The 17211-nt window shown below is 42.7% G+C and overlaps 1 protein-coding gene across 24 annotated transcripts in view; it reads right to left on the bottom strand.

The window, feature by feature from the left end:
• The window catches only part of clasp2 (cytoplasmic linker associated protein 2), a 52151-nt gene that overhangs the window by 13280 nt on the left and 21660 nt on the right, over window positions 1–17211 (bottom strand). For 15 of the 24 annotated variants that reach the window (XM_041053166.1, XM_041053172.1, XM_041053173.1 and 12 more), the window contains 17 exons: window positions 13232–13372; window positions 10530–10603; window positions 10272–10364; window positions 9999–10144; window positions 9517–9652; window positions 9293–9363; window positions 9134–9193; window positions 8883–8960; window positions 8494–8661; window positions 7674–7714; window positions 7102–7254; window positions 6005–6022; window positions 5108–5209; window positions 4847–4873; window positions 2095–2268; window positions 1677–1721; window positions 136–243 (listed from right to left, as the gene is read on the bottom strand). In XM_041053166.1, the coding sequence (XP_040909100.1) occupies window positions 136–243; window positions 1677–1721; window positions 2095–2268; window positions 4847–4873; window positions 5108–5209; window positions 6005–6022; window positions 7102–7254; window positions 7674–7714; window positions 8494–8661; window positions 8883–8960; window positions 9134–9193; window positions 9293–9363; window positions 9517–9652; window positions 9999–10144; window positions 10272–10364; window positions 10530–10603; window positions 13232–13372 (1635 nt within the window). Of the gene's footprint in view, window positions 1–135; window positions 244–1676; window positions 1722–2094; window positions 2269–4846; window positions 4874–5107; window positions 5210–6004; window positions 6023–7101; window positions 7255–7673; window positions 7715–8493; window positions 8662–8882; window positions 8961–9133; window positions 9194–9292; window positions 9364–9516; window positions 9653–9998; window positions 10145–10271; window positions 10365–10529; window positions 10604–13231; window positions 13373–16444; window positions 16476–17211 lie in introns of those variants that run through there. The other 9 variants (XM_041053182.1, XM_041053183.1, XM_041053168.1 and 6 more) reach the window with 6 other exon arrangements.

The raw sequence follows: 17211 nt of genomic DNA, 5'->3' as shown, positions 1-17211 counted from the left end.
AATAAAAGTCTACTCTTCTTCTGTATTGTTAACTTTTCGTAGAAAAGAAAGGATTTTCTTCTTCTTTGATGTGTCTTACTCATTCTGATTTTACTACTCATCCCTCCTGGGTGTCGGTCCACTACTGCTACTCACCAAGTGGTGTGAAGGAGCGTACGGGGCTGGTGTCCCGGCTGCTCTCCCTGCTGGCCTCTCTGCTGCAGCCCTGACTCATACTGGGCCGAGGGATACGACTGCCCCGAGCTAACACCACCGCGGTTACAGCGCCGTGCCACAGCAGAGGGGAACAGGGGAAAGAAGGAGCAGTGGAGGGTGGAAAGGTGGCGGTAAGAAAAAGGACAAGGGGAAGGGACATAAAGAAGACCACAAAAAGACAAGGAAGAAAGACAAACATGAGCAGTGACAAAGAAGAGACAGGGGAAGATACATAGATAAAGACATAAATAAGACAACTGAGTGACAGATTGACAGAAACAAGAGAGAAGATGAGCACAGGTCGACCGGCCCTGAGGGAGCATCTCAATAGATTACAGGCTCTGATTTTCAAGCAAGAAGAAATCAGCTCAGAGGACTGAGATTAGGGCTGCAACTGACTCTTATGTTCATAAACATCTATTATGCCCTTTAGTGTCTTGATTAGGGCTGCAACTAGGGATTGTTTTTATTATCAATTAATATACTGAAATTACTTAAAATTAGCTGTTTAGACTATAACATGTCATAAAATGGTTATTTAAACAAAAAAAAGTTAATCACTACATCTTGAAATTGCTTGTTTTTGACTGTCTTCGACTAACTGTCCAGGACGTTTGTGTTTACGGTCACAATTTACTAGTTTACTATTAAAAGCAGCAAAGATTCACATCTGAGAAGCTTGAACCAGTAAATATTTGGCATTTTTACTTTTAAAAAATTACCTAACAATTTGTCGATTATCAAAATCGCTGCAGATTATCTTTCTGTTAATTTACTAATTTAAAAGGATTTATAACAAAGGATTCCCCAGTCTTACATTGTTTCAGCTCTAGATGAGATGCACCAAACAGGAGCACAAGACTGCTGAACTCACATTTAAATAAAACAAATATATTTGCATACACGCAGGCACACACAGAAGAGAAAAGGAAGTGTTCTGAGATGAATTTAGAGATTAAGGAGGTGGGCGAGGGGAGGATCTGTGTTTTCATCCAGTAGCATCGCAATCAGCTTCACCATTCATTGCTTTGTTCATCAGCTTCAGCATCTACACAGCCAATCAAAGTTAATCACAGCCTACCAAAGTGCTACAAAGCCCTGACGAAGCTTCGCTGATCCTGCGAGAAGGGTCATTCATCGGCCACTAACAACAGGTTAGTGCAGAGAGGGAGGGGGGATGTTCATGATGCATGGACATCTGCTGATCGCGGGCACCCATCACCATAACAACACAGCCATGAAGTCAGAGACAGGTTAGAGAGATGGGCTCTACGAGGCTGAGGAGCTGAGCTGCTGCTTGATGGGAATAAATTAGATGGTGGGAGAGATTGAGAGATTTCATGTGATGAATGGAGATAAAGAATGAGGAATGGAGGGATGATTTAGAGATGAGGAGAGTGAGTGAGGATGACGGATGAGAGTAGATAGATTGAGGTGGAGAGATGGACCGCAGGGTGGTCTGGTCAAGGTCGGAGCCTTACCTCCTCTACTCGCTCCGTTGTAGATGGAACTAATGCTGGAAGGAGCTAGAGGGCAGAAGGAAGGAGAAGGAGGAAGGGAGGACAGAGAGGAGAAGGAAAGGGTGAAGAGGGAGCAGGAGGGAACAAAAGAGTTGAGATCCCAGGGTTTATGGACAACTGAGTGTGGCTGTATGTGATGTTTTTATCCAGGGTAAACATTTGGATAAGTCATTGGTAACCCGAGGTTATAAAAATAAACCATCATATAACCTTTGCAGCAAAACAAATATAACAGGCAGAAGTTTATTTGTTTATTTGTAATGAATGAAATCAAACTCAATTCCAAAAGGAAGGACAAAATAAAAAACAAAACAAAACAAAAAAAAATGTACGCATGTTTAAGCTTCCCTTTTACGAAACAGTTCAATTGTTTACTTACCAACAGACAGGCGGGTGGGGGAAGAGTCTCTGGAGCAGCCCTGGCTGCGGGGGATGCGGCTGCGTCTGTGTCCGTCCCCGCTGGCACTCGCCAGCACCCTGTGGGCCCCTGAACTCATGGTGCTCAAGGCCGTACTCGTCAGCACACGACCAGGGGAGCCGCTCCGACTGCCAGCTTCAGAGAGGCGCAGAGAGAGGAGAAGGCAGAATACAAAGAAAGGTAGAAAATAAAGTCAGAGCCATGCACAAGGGAACATCGTGGCATTTCACAGTAAAAGCTATACAGAAACTTAGCCAATCCCCCTCTGATGTAAGGATCGTATTTTAAAAAAGGGTGACTGGACAGCTGCTACTGTCCTTCACTTAGTAGCAAACGCTTCAAAGCAGTTTTTGGTAAATGTTAAATACACAGAAATTAACTGCAGATCTTACAGTATTTGATGTGATTGGAAAGAGGGTTCTTGGGGCTAGGAGAGTTGAAAACCACAATAAGAGGAAAATGGATTTTATAGTGTGAAATTTGTTGAGATTTGAAGCACTGAACCAAAATCTTTCATATAAATAACAACAAAATAAATAAATAAAGCAACATTCTGGCAACATGATGAAACTTTTTACCAAATCTTTTGAAGATGCAGGTGAGTAATATAACATTTTTATGCAAATGAATACATAACATTTAGTAGCGGACGTTTCAATTTCTCCTCCCCCCATGACATCCTGTCCCCAAGTGCAAAGCCCACAGTGTATCTTCTTCTACAACGACTCACATTACTATCAACCTGAAGACAAACAGTTGAGGAGAAGCTGCTCTGCAGTGCTGAATATAGAGTGTGTGTGTGTGTGTGTGAACAGAGTTTTGGGGAACAAGCTCCGGTGCTTGAGCTAAACTCATTCAACATGACTGAAAATGAGCACGCAGAACAGACTCTCTTCCTCTCTCTTTTTCTCGCTGACACACAAAAACTAAAGTCACTCACACTCAATACATGAACAGTACTATTCTATGAACCAGTATCTAGTGACAACAAGCTAAGTACATCCATCTAGATGACAAGAAACAAGCTAACTAAGAATGGTTGTGGTATTTTCAGGGAATACTGATCACTATGTATAAATTTACTGCAGATGGCAATCTCCTTTCCTTTCTCCCCTTAACAGCCCATGTAAACTATTTTCAAGTTGCTTCAAGATTCTTTTTATTCCAGTTAACATCACAAAACAATCCTCTATAAACGTTTTCACAATCTTAAGGTTAAGATGATGAACTAAGTAAAAAGTGCATACTAAACAAACACAGACAATGTATAGATTCGCTTTGCAAAAATAATACATCTGCGTGACTGAATTTCACTAGGGGAAAGGTGTGAGTCCTTTTTACAGGTAAAACAAGTTTATTTTTTTGAGTTCCAATCTTTGTTTCTACACAGTAGGGACCTCCTTTCATACTGTAACTCCCTTTGCTGCTTTTCACTGGAGAGTTACATCCAGGCACACATCAGAGTGCAGAAACACGAGCCTCCAAAAGCAGTGCGCTCAGCATGATCACAGAACAGCCATGTTAACAGTCTGTGCCTACAATTCCCAGCATGCCTCAGCCAGAGTGGGAGGAACTGAAGTGACCTTTCTTTGTGCACGTGAAGGAACGGGGAGTCAGAGCAACAGAGGAAAGGCAGTAAAGATAAAGAGAGCGGGTAAAAAGAAGTAGCGTTGTAATCTTACCACCAACAGGGGTAGCAGACTGAGATCCTGAGCCATTAAGCCCATTGGTTGGGAGGAAGGGGAAAGCAGAGGCGAGGGGGAAGGAACAGCAGATTAAACCAGATGAATTATGGGTGTTAGCGCAAAAAAAAAAAAAAAAAGCGTCATGGGAGTTAGAACACAGAGTACGATGGGAGCGCATCCTGGTGTTCCATACCAATAATGAAGGCAAAGCTGAAGCACTTTGAGTAAATAAATCAATCTATTAAAGAGAAAACAAGTATTGAAGACGTGTCGCTAAAGCAAACACAAACACACTGAACCAGCTGCACATGATGGCCTGGGAGAAGCAGTGCATGTTGAGACAGCTGGCATATATGTATATATATATAGAGTATGAAGCAAAGCCTGTTCACAGTGAGGAAAAGAAAAATGCCTCAAAGAAAATATGCTCAGAAATATCCACACGCACTCTCTCACACACATAAATAGAAAATATTCTAATCCTCTGTGCAGTTGCCATTTCCTCTCTTTCTTTCTTTAATCTGTGGTTCTGAGATTTGGGCTTTGAACTCTTGATCAGACTACGTGCATTTGGTCTTTTATCTAAATGTCCAGATCTGATAGGTGCAGTGGGATGTGGTCCCATCGCTTGGCACTTTTGAACTGGTCTCCTGGCCAGAAGCAAGTAGCACATTAGCAGTAAGTCTTCTCAGAAAGCAGGTGTATCCACATCTGCTTTTAGTGTAGCTAGCTCCGTGGCTTGGGTTACACTTCTTGCAGTATATGAGTATTTTAAATAACTTGAATGACAGCCAGAGCCAGGCTAGAGCAGCCGAAATAAACTGTCCACCACACCATCCTCAGTGATGAGACACAGCATGCAGAGAAAAGAAACACACAAATTAACACACACACACACTCTCACTCCTCTTTACACAAAACACCTTCATCAGAATGAGAGCAATAGCGGGTGGGCCACCATTCCCACTGTGGTACACAGAAAGACACACACACACACACACACAGACTCTAACACACAAACAGAATACCTGGTGTGCAATCGGATTCGTCGGAACCTGAAGGCACAAAAACATTTACATGGAGCTTATCGTCACCGTGAAGGCAACATGTAAAGAACCTCCACAATAAGAGCCTGAGAAACTACAAACACACACACTCCAAGGATGTCACACACACCATTTCTGTTGCTGTGTACGTGATGTGTTGAGTGGACTTCATACCCAGGACGTCTCACTCATATCTGGGTTTAAGTCATGCTGTGTGTTCGGGGGGTGGGATGGGGTACGTACGTTGTGACTGGGAGACCATCTTGGTGCGGCTGCGTCCTCGTGAGTCCACCTGGCTGGACATGCTGCTGGCAGTGGACAGCGGCTGCTTGGTACGAACACGGCCTGCATATATGTAGAGGTAAGACAGTAAAAATACACAAAAGCACATGGTACTCGCTTTGCTTACACGTCTCTCACAAACTGTTTGCAGCCCAGAATCTAAGAAGCTACTAAAGACGATAAAAAGCAACTATTGCTGGAAGCTGAAATGATCAGACCCTCGACTTAGCACTCACATTCAGCCAGGTGCACAGACAGATAAATACACCAGGGATGCTTCAGTGGATTAGAAACCAGTCTTAGTAAGGAGATATTTAAAATCTAAAACTGGCTGTAAGCCAAACACTTTTCCGTACCTAAGTATTTGAAGAATCTGATGAAACTGGCAACCATTTGAAGTATTTGAGTGTGAATGATTGGGCGAGATGTTATTGCAGCTGTGGTGAACAATTATGTTATTTTCATTATGGATTAAGATGCAAGTTAGTATCTTGATCAGTTTTCTGACTTAACTGCTTAATCAATTATCAAAATAGCTGCCAGTTATCCTTCTGTGGCTCCACTAATCGATTAATTGTTTCATCTTTGAATTCATTAACACCGTTCACTTTAGCCTAGGCAATACATCGTCTGATCCACTTAATTGCAATCCCTGTGTATATGAAGCCATTCCTCTATTCACATACTGGGTCACATGGACGACTAAGAACACAATCAAAGATATAATGGAACTGCACAAGGTCGGATCTGTGATTGTGAAATTTAAAGATTTCGAAACTGCGGACGTCAATTAAAGCGTTCCAACTAGAACATCCCTATAAAGCGAGGACAAACACAACCACCTAACCACAATCTTACCATTGTCTGACCTGGTCCCTACAGACAGACAAAGAGGGAGCATGTCATAAATATCATGTTTTCAACTAATATGTATAACACATCCTAAGTACCCTCATTAAACCTTAATAACGTGAATGATACAGTTTAATGCAGGTGTTGATGGTTAGACCGTTTTGATATAAAAACCAAGATTAAACTGTAGTAAAGCCGGAGATGATCTTATGGTTGTAATTAATTTGAGTCATGATGTGATGAGTAGGACAGTGATACAACTGATGGTTGAATGTAGGGCTGACAGCAGGGGGCGCTGTGGCCACACACTGCAATAAAAGGAGATAACATGGACTGGGTCTGAGGTGAGGAAAGTGAACAGAAAAGAAGAGAAAGAAAAAAAGCACGAGTAGGCTGTTGCTGGTGAAGCAGAATGAGATGATCTTACCATCCGTTTTATCAGAGGCATCATCTTTAGTAGCAGAGAGAGAGAGAGAGAGAGGGTGGAAGAAGAAAAAGGAAAAAACAATCGGAAACAAAAAGAAAAAGATTGATAGAAATGATTATTAAAAGGAAAAGATACAAAAGGAAAAGGGAACCACAGAAAGAGGAAATGAAAAGTAATAAGGTATGTGAGAAAAATGAAAAAGGGGCAGACAGAGGAGAAACAAGAGAAGAAAGGAGCACAGTGTTTATTAGTAACAGAACATCTGTTTACCAGACATGCAGATGTAGGGATAAACATCGAAACACAGAGACAAACCAAGACACTAGACAGTATCCATCTATAGAACATGCACACAGAGAATAACCTATAGAGGATACATAAACAAGCAATGAGCAGGCAGCAGGAGAGGAGAGCACAGGAGCGGAGAGGAGAGAGGCCAGTCCAAGCACTCAGGTGTGTGAGTGTGTACGTCCATCCTTAAAGACTGTTTTGTAGAAAGACGTGGTGACCTTCGCTGGAGATGATGTGATTTGAACCTGCTTCCACCTGGCACAAACCTCAACAGCGCTACCTCTGAGCTGATCTACAAGGACTTCTCTGACATCCTGCTGATCACATGCTGACCGATGTCTGCGCTGTCTGATTACTCGTCTAACTTGATGGACAGGGCCCTTACCCAGTGAGGAGTAGGAGCCAGGGGGCAGTCGGGTTGCTCCCCTGGCCTGTCCGACGTGCCGGTGCTTAGCGACTGCTGCTGCGTTTACATCCACGTCGCTACGGGAACGCTGCAGGGAGGCTGACGACACCCCACCCTTTGAACCCGCAGGGACTGATAGGACAGGAGGAGGAGGAGTGTGTTGGAGAGGGGATGGGAGGTGATGAAGGGATATATACAACACAAACACATGCAGGCACCATACTACACATACACAATATTGATACCAAAACAGAAAATCACAAAAAGCCACATACAGACACATCTACGCATCTGTGCGATCTGTGCGCACATGTGTATTGTAACATAAAAACATAACTGGGTGTGACTGTACAGGACTGGACACGGGCAAGATGTAAATGGACATGATGGCAAATTTACAGATGCACTGAGCTTTGCTGGAGCTGCTGTGTATGTGTTTATGTCACAGTGTGCACCGGTTTTCACAGGAGCCAGTGAGCATGAGATTACATGTTTGAGAGAGCCAGTTTGTGTGTGCTGTGTGTGTATGTGTGTGTGTGTGCTTGACTCACCTCGCCCTGGAGCTGCTGACCATTTAGAAGACAGAGGCCGACTGACAGAGGAGGGAGAAAAGTAGGTCAATACACAACCAAAAAAATCACACTGATAATGTGGTTTTACTGAGTGATGAACAAAAAAAATACTGCAATTTTCTTTTTCTCAGTGGAAAAATATAAACGAAGCCTTTTTACATGTGGAACAGTAAAGTTTTGTGAAAAATCAATTATTCAAGTCCAAAGTAAATAATCACTTGCCTAAATGTTTAGTTCTACCAATATGTTTTTATGATGCAGCGATGATCTTTCATATAGTTAAGAAAAACACTACATAATAATAATTGTTATCATTTTATTATTTATTTTTCGGGCAGCATTGCAATTCTGCTCTGAGCCTCAGACACACTGAAGTTATTCACTGGCAGCAGGTCTATAATAAAAAGCAGCGTAGCAGGAAAATGTCTTTCTAATTTGGTCTTGCTTCATGTTGCTGTAATACTGTGTTCACCAGTGAAATATAAAGCAAACGAGGCAAAACAAATCCAAAGTGCTGGGGTTAGACTGTAATGCCTTGAATAACCTTCTAAGAAGTTCTTTGTTAGATTTTCCTCAAAGCTTTAAAAAGTAGTGGATGATGTTGTCTTGCTAAAGACAAGAAGACAGTCCACTTTCATTCATTTTTTCCTTTACTGATGATGATTAACTGAGAAGGTGAGAGACAAGAGGAGAAAACCAAAAGTAATCTGACAAACAGTATATAGGTCCACAGACTGAACTGCCAAAATGGCTTTAGTGTAGTCTTAAAAGTAGAAGTGCAGTGCTGAGCGCTGATTACTTGAGGCTCTCCTGAGAGGAAGATGAGGAACGGTCACTCTGGGGGAGTGAGGCCACGCTGCCAGAGCTCTTCAGGCAGGACTGAAGGGTCCTCTGGTACGATGACTCCAATGAATTGTAGAGAGCGTCGGCCTCCGCTGGAAAGTGGTTCCTCAAACCCCAGTAGGCCCTGAGAGAGACCAAGACAACAGAGACAGAGGTGGACAGAGAAAGAAAGACAGAGAAAATGTGAAAAGTCAGAGAGGACAAAAAGATGGGTGAGGAAGGTGTGGATGGAGGGAAAGACGGAGAGAGCAAAGAAGGGTGGCATGATATTGACACTACCTCTCTTTCACATAATGTAATTTTAAAAAAGGGCTCTGTATGTGTGTGTGTATGTGTGCGTCTTACTTGCGGGCCTCCACTCTGGCTTCTGAGTCTGCATCTCGAATTCCCTTCTTGATGCTCTCAACCAGAACTGCTGTGTGCCTGCGAGACAGATTCAAAAGGTGCAAGGCGTGAGAACAGGTAGATTAACAGGTCAGATACTTGTTTCATTCTTTGTGAACCACAAAAATGTGAGGTCCTGCAAGTTTTTGCATTTATGACAAAACAGTGCTGAGTACTTCGCTCTCTGAGCCAAGTTGAAAATCAATCCTCACCTCTCTAGAGAGTGGGTTTGCCATTCCTGTAGCAGAAGGTCCAAGAAATCATAACAGCGCCTGGAGATGACACATTTCCATCAGTTTCATCACCCCACAAAAAAAACCATGCCCCGACATCATCATAAGGATCCTTTGTAGTGCCTTTGATAACCTCACCTTCTAACAGCCACAGACTTGGATGTGCAGTTACTAGTTATCAGAGGGATGAGCCTAGGGACGTGGGTGTGCTGCACAGAGGACAGAAAACAGAGAGCGAAAGATGTGAAAGGGAAGATTCAATGAAAATCCAATAATCAGAACACAGTAGCAGCACTCACACTGGCCACAGAGTAGCTAAACAAGAATGCTGAATGAATTTACAATGTGTTTGTAAAACTCACCCGTATGATGATGCGGATAGCCGACACACCGGAGGTGGCCATGACTTTGGCACAATTGGGGATGAGGTTGAACAGGACCGGAACAATGGCTTCCGCCCCATGGTCAAATTTATTCCCCAACACTAACGAGAGGTGACTACAAGAATACACACCCAACATATGTCATAAACACAGAACGCAACCGAAACCGTGGAAAATGTAACATGCTACTGAGCGTAATCTTGCAAATTCGAACACTTTAGATCAAACAGGTGCACTGACACTGTGTTCACACCCTGTACTTCCTGTATATCAAGTATAGCATAAAATATTTACAGGTGCAGTGGAGTTATTTATAATTTCAGGAAAAAAATTTACACAACTCTTTTTTTGTGCTGGATCAAACCTCTGCTGCCAGAGGAAAAAAAATACAATACATCCACTAAGTTCTAAAACACTGACATGTTTACTCTCTGACAAAAGTATCTGTAATCAACACTCACGCCACAGTGATGCAGGCCTCTCGAACCACTTGCGAGCGTAGGTCTTTAGCTGACAGTTTGAAAGCTCCATCTAGAAGCCGTAGGTGCTGGTAAAAACAGTCGTAGTTGGCTGCGCCTGCCACCAGCAGTGAGCGGATCTTTTTCAACTGTAAACAATAAATAAAAGCCACCATTAATGATCAGATGGAGAAATAACTATTGCTGCGGTGTCAGAAAAGGTCATTTTATGGTTACAGTTAAAGTAAAGAAACTGTTGAAGGCGAATCTACTGACAGCGTTGGCTCTCTGGTCCCAGTCGTGTTTGTCGTCGGAGCAGACCTCACGGATCTTGTTCAGGTTGTCCTCTAGATCTCTTGTTGAGTAGATCTGCATAGAGGTATGAGAAGGAAAGCAGGAGAAAGGGAGAGCAAATATGTGGAGGTAAGAAAAAGTCTAGGAACAAAGTCTAGTCTCGATAACCTGAGTAGTTTTATTATTAAAAGGTGTGAATATGTGCACTTGTCTGCACTTATGCTCCTGTGTGTAGTGTACCTGGACAGTAGGGACGTCTGTGAAGGCTTTAATGAAATCGTCTTCATCAACTGCCCCGGCACTTTCCTTAGATACTGGAAAATCAGAGCAAAGTCGATTAACATGTGTGCTTATAATGTCGCCCACAAGCCTTCAGCATTGAAGGATTCCTGCACTGGTTTTGAGATTCTGGGCTTAACGCACAAAAACATGGGAACACTTCCAATTACACACAAACGCTACACACACTTAAGTCAGTGGGGGCAGCCTGTGTTTCTAATGGACTTCCTGGCAGTAATGGGCATGTCAATCATATCTCTCTGGGGGCTGGAAGCTCTGTGGACCACACCTCCTACAACTCCTCACCAGGGAAGCAGCAGTGAGGGGAGGGAAAGATGAGACAAAGAAAGTCCCCCCCCCCAAAAAAAGAAAGGAGGAGCTGGGAGCAATCCAGGAGAACAAAAGTATTCAAAGAGTGAGACAGCTTAGAGAGAAGATGTTCGCAGGAGAAGAAGAGGCTGAAGAGCATCTGTAACACAGCGGCAGAGAGTTGGGTATAAACAGGCAGTAGAAATGTTTTCCTTCCTCCTTTTCCCTGGGGTTGGTTTCTGTATCAGGCTGTGCCACAAAGATATGTCATGTAAAAACTCTACATGATCCTTAGAGACTTGGGGGACATCGCTGTAGCCAGCTGGTTTGCTGTAGGCACAATCCTCTGTGACTCTCAAGGTGTAATATGGCAGCAGCCTGGCCTGAGCCACCTAACAGCCCTCCATCACCATTTGCAATTATTTTTATTGCCAACTTCATGAAATGAAGAGGTTCATAGTGTGTTCTCAGGGTGAGCCGTTATGACTTCAATAATAATTATAGCTGTGTCAGTGGCTGATGCTTTCACAACAGTGAGAACTAACTTTAATATGAGAAATAAGGATTTTATCCTAACAGGTCTTTAGCTTGAATAAAAGTTTATTGGACTTAAAATTGTAAAGAACAAAGTATTTTTGCTACTTGTGGAGATGATTATACAGAAATATGATCATTAACCAGGAGTGTGACTAACGATCATCTTTGCCTTTTTGAGAGAAATCACACTCTGATACTTGATCCTTCCTGATACGGCTTTAGACTTTTTATGTTCGGCAGGCTTTTCTATCACTGTCAGCTATTGGCAAAATTGAAATATCTGTCTTCTGTCTGAGTCTTGCTGTTGGGTGTTGCCAGATTGTGTGGGCGTACTGTCATCTAAATGCAAATGCAGACAACAGGGGCACTCCCATCGCCGCCATCATGGAAACTATTTTTATACAGCATAAGAAAAGCTTAACAATTTGTTTTAAAAAATGCAAAAAAAAATTATTATTAAAATTATTATTAAAAATTATTATTTATTACCAATCTGTGGCAAAGGTTGGGCCTTATTCGTTTCATCACATTAATTTTAACAAGGTCAACATTTTAGAGCCATAGTTTTCTGTGTGAAAAATACCCAGCATGCCCTTGATTTCAGCCTCTCACAGCCACTCCACGATCAAAAGGGCTGTAATGATCCAAGTGACAAGAGATTACAGTCTTGTGTTTCCAACCAACAGGGCAATGTATCAGGACTCAGACAGACTGCCTGCTTGTAAAACACTTAGACCTACGAGTGTATGCACGCATGTACTGTATGTGTGACACTGCTGACACAGATACATTAGCAGGCAGCAGGAATCGACAGCGTGGCCGTGGGAACACAGCTTTCTTCCAATGGAGGTAAAGACGAGAAAAATCAATACATGCAAAGAGGAAGCAAAAACAACACTCCAGCCATCTACAGCACGAGCGAGACTTGGCAAAGAGCAGGAGGCTCTCTCAAGGGGAAGGATGATATAAACCGGTTCAAAGACAGATCCTCTGCAGCCCTGAGATATGAGCACAGATCTGAGGCCGATGATAAGAATATGACAGAGTATCAGATTTCTGAGGAGACTCAGAGGGAGTGCGTCACTGTAGACAGCCACATCTGCTTACTCATGTAATTTTATTTCTCTCTCTCTTCTAGCCACTATGGTCTCTGACCCTATGTTTTGGCCACCAATGAAATGCTTTAGGCTACATCCATTTCTTTTTTAGATAATGTGACTTAAATGTCCAAATGTCTGAATTGATAAAACTGTTAGACGCAAAATCCTTGTGTTATCAAGCCAGTAAACAACTCAAGTCTTTTTATGTGGCTGATATTAGGAAACAATTGTAAAGTTAAACAACAATAATCAAACAATCAGTTTTTTATGTGGCCCTTTGAGGTAACGCTAGTGTGGATGCTTGCTACCAGTTATTCAGCTTCCTGTCTGTACAAAATAAAACATTTTCACACCAAATTGAGGATACTTGTAAATTCTTAATGATGCTTTATGGTGGTGGATTCACTGGGGCACTTGTCAGTCAGTAGGATTTTTTTTAAAGGAGCTTGAATCCCCAGCTTCAAGTGTTTCTGTGTTCGGTAATCTCTAAATCTTAACTACTGAAGCTACCGAGCACAGGATGTAGAAACAGACTGCACACTGGGTAACTGGTTACTGGTAATCTTCATTTGCAACTCGCCTAGAGAAAGGACTAGCTTATTAGTCGTGAATGAATGATATCAAACCCACTATGACAGAACAGAAATGTGTTTTTCCCTGACTTGGAGGCACGGCTGTGTGTCTGCATTCACTGTCTGCGTATAATAATTTCAGTACCTAGCTTGCCACCAGTAGCACTGGGCCTGCGTGCAGCAGAGGACTCTGCAGGCTTCTTGGGTACTTTTGGGACTTTGAAGGCAGCCTGGGCTGAAGAAGAGCGATTCCCATCCACACTGTCGTCATCCTCAAAACTACGATCTGGAGGGAGAGGAGAGAGAGAGCAGAATGTTACCATCCACATTAAACTTTCTTCACAAATGTTACTGAGTCAAGTTCAAACTATACAGAACCGTTAATAATGATTTTATTTATTCAGAACTTGAATGATCATCATTTTAAACTATCGGCATTTTCGGAATCACAACTGAAGATTTTAAGAAAATGAGAAAGTCACCATTTGACAAAAATATGCTGAGATTAGCTTTCTAAACTTGTAAACTAAAAATGTATTAATTATTTAAACCCTCAGGTGGTTTTGAAACATTTCACAGCACCTTGGATTTTAGTTAGCTCTTCTCTATAAGCATAAGAAGCTTTGGGCAGTTAAAAGACAATGAACAGAAAGAGTAAAAGTAAAGAGGACAGGCCCAGCACTGAGGAGGTTGCAGTCTACAGAGAGCTTGGTCAGGAATCTCTGAATCAATAGTAATTACAAATATACCACCGGTAAGAAGAAAAAGCAAACCCACACACACACACTGACGAGTCCAAAAACACATCTAACGATCAAAATGTCCACCCATGCAACCAGTGACTGACAGAACTCTCTGGAACCCAAAAGCCTCAATGTGCATGTTTGCAGAAACAGAGTTAGCTACAAAGCTAGCAGAGAAACTTGAGACACGCTTTCAACAATGGTGCAGCATTTTGAATGTGCATCTACCAGCGACACACTTGTGGAGGACAGTATTGGAGGACACACACACACACACTGTGGAGTCGACTGTGGAGATGAAACTGTTGACATAGGAATGCAGTTGCGCTCTGGTCGCTCTGACAACCAGTCATGAAGAAATGCGCCAAAGCCACCACCCTACACCTTGACTCATACATCAACTTACCTACACACATAGTCAACGTGCAAAATCAATGACATGCATGCGCGTGTGTGTACATGCATGTACTCACACTCATAGTGATTGCAGAATCTATTGTGTCAAGCTCAGCAAATGTTAAGTGGACATGGAAAGAAGCAGACACGTACATCGTCTGTCGCGAAACATTGACACAGTCTTCGGCACACACACATAAACACACCCAGGTCCATCCCTGCACTCACAGTCACAGATCCGCTGGCAGATAAGACGCCTCATGCTTCTGGGAGGGCGTGGTATTGGGGTCCCCCCTCTTCTCCAAGCCGAACCCCAAGACACATACACGCAGCTCACACACACTTCATCGTGGGGCTAAAGCTGCACACACATACACACAAACCTCACACCGCTGTCTGAAAATCCCTCCACCCATACAAGTGCCGGCATTTTCTTTCACTCCTCTCTACCTATCTCCTATCCCCCTCCCCTCTCTCTCTTCCAGCATCTCTCCTCCTTCCCTCAGCAGCCTCACAGCCAATCAGACGAGAGGTGACATCATGGTGTTGCAGCCAGTGCGGAGGCAGGACTATTAATGTGTGTGTGATGGGAGAGAAAGGGAGAGACACACACAGACACCCCAGGAATATTAACAGGACTTCTCTGTGTCCCTGCCAGACCAGCTAACCTAAACTCATTACCATTGACAACACACACTCTCCAGCCTCTTACACCCTCTCTCCCTTTCTCTCGCTCTCACGCACAATTACCAACAACCTCTTAACACACTTTTTATGCTGCCACATTTAGCTCTGAGACAAGAAACTTGTTTGTTTATTCACTCCCTCTCTCTGTTCACATACACAAAAGAACAAAGAATGATGGGGAAACAATCAAAGGAGGGGTGATGATTGGGGGGGGGGTACAGACCACACCCCTCCATCTGAGGCCCTGACCGTCCAACTCTCACAGACACCTCACATCAACACACATACACACACATACAGTGTAATCTGTGTATTAGGATAGTGACATGTTCCTGTTTGTTTTGACTCTGTAGTCCAGGACACTGGATTTGAAATTAAATAATGACTATGAGGATAACTTAAGGGTGTTTGCATCCACATTAGACAAGCAGTGGAGAAACTGTAGCCCACTTTTATGGGGCCAAAATATACGGACCCTAAAGAAAGTCATTATATTTAAGCCTGGGCTTTAAATCTTTAACAAATATTGACTAACTTAAGTCTTAAACCTATAAACATCAGCAGCCACCAGGGTTCAAAATAACTGCTGTTGGTCAGCATCAGGGCTCAAAGTTTAAGGGCCAACAGGACTGCAAGAGCCTCTTCGACATAATAAGCAAGATTTTGAAACAGGGTTTTACATGTGTATAATGAATGCAGGAAAAAAAAACAGAAATACAGTTAAATTTGAATACAAAGACACCAATAGAAGTGAGAGAATTCACAGCATAAGATACCAGTTTAATGAATTTAATTGCTTTCTATCAAAACCCATGGGTCCATTAGCAATAATCAGTCATGCATCAAGGGTCTTAGCATTGATTAGCATCACTGTTAGCATGATTAGCATCTCAAGCTTTTGTCTAGTCAGACCCCACGGGAATAAATGCCTCAGGGTGAAGGGCAGAGCAAAGACACCAGGGAGGGAGAGAGAGAGAGAGAGAGAGAGAGAGAGAGAGAGAGAGAGAGAAAGAGAGAGAGACACACACAGAGACACAGAGAGAGAGAAAGAGAGAAAGAAAAAGGGGGCAGACTGCACACATGCTGTTACCATGGCGACCTGTGCAGACCAGCTTCTCAAATGAAGAGAGCAGCAAAGACAAAAAAAAGAAAAAAGAAAAGATGTTTGGTAAGCCCACTTGCACACATACACATCTCCATTTTAGTTTAATCAACAGATGGATTTGCTGTTTATTCACTGACTTAATGCTGATTTATTAAATTAGGATGGATTCTGGTATGATGGGGAGGAAAGATTAGATTAGATCAGATTCAACTTTATTGTCACTGGTACTGAGGCAACCAAAGGATCCTCTGGTAGCATTAATGTCACCGTGGAGATGCCACATTGCCAAGAAAACATGGCACAACATGCAAACAACAAGTCTATCCACACAGATCCAGAAACAGACACACACACACACACACATACACACACACACACACACACACCATACACAAACACAGTGAGAGATATCAGCTCTACCATGTACCAGGCGGCGTTTCCATGGAAACTCCAGGCCGAGATTCCCTCCCCTCTCCATTTCAGGAGAAGAGTCAAAAAGAGGATTGAAAAGAGGACAGAAGACGACTGGCTTAAATATACAGATCTGATAGCTGACCACAAGCAGTCAATCAGTGGTAAAATTAAACACACGTTAAACCACTTCTGCAAAAACATGCACTAGCAACCAAACGTGCCAGTCCTTAATCCATGTGGGAATAATCCCAGAGTTTTTCCCAGCCCGCAAAAACAAATATAATCCAAATCTAAATGTTGCAAGAGACAGGAAGTGGAAGTGAATTAAAACACATGTATAGCAGTTCTGATAGGAGGTGGAATCTAGATGGACAGAAACATACAGATCAGATCACAATCTTGTGAATATTATTTAGTGACTAAATCACTAGATCTGTGAAAACACACACAAGTTTACAGTTGTGACCACATGGTGGCAGCACTGGTCAAATTACTTCTATGCTGTGAACATGCCCCCACCTCCTCCAATTTATAATTTTCCCCATCACTGAACAGTAGTGATTTACCACCACTTCAAATACAAAACTAAAGGTGAACCTGAATATGGAGCAACGACTAAACTCTGTTCTAAAGGCTGAAGTGTTTTGCTTACGTCCTTCATGGTTGGTGGGAGAGCATCAATGACTTAAACCAAAGGCAACTAGAAATCAGGTGATCAAAAAGAATAAGGACAATAATGCGAGAATAACAGTAACTGCTACTGCCTAAGGTTGTGTTCAC

Source organism: Toxotes jaculatrix, chromosome 13 (genome assembly GCF_017976425.1).
Source record: "Toxotes jaculatrix isolate fToxJac2 chromosome 13, fToxJac2.pri, whole genome shotgun sequence".
Lineage (NCBI taxonomy): Eukaryota > Metazoa > Chordata > Actinopteri > Toxotidae > Toxotes > Toxotes jaculatrix.
The sequence above is the reverse complement of the archived record's forward strand: the minus strand, read 5'-3'. Positions and strand labels throughout refer to the sequence as shown.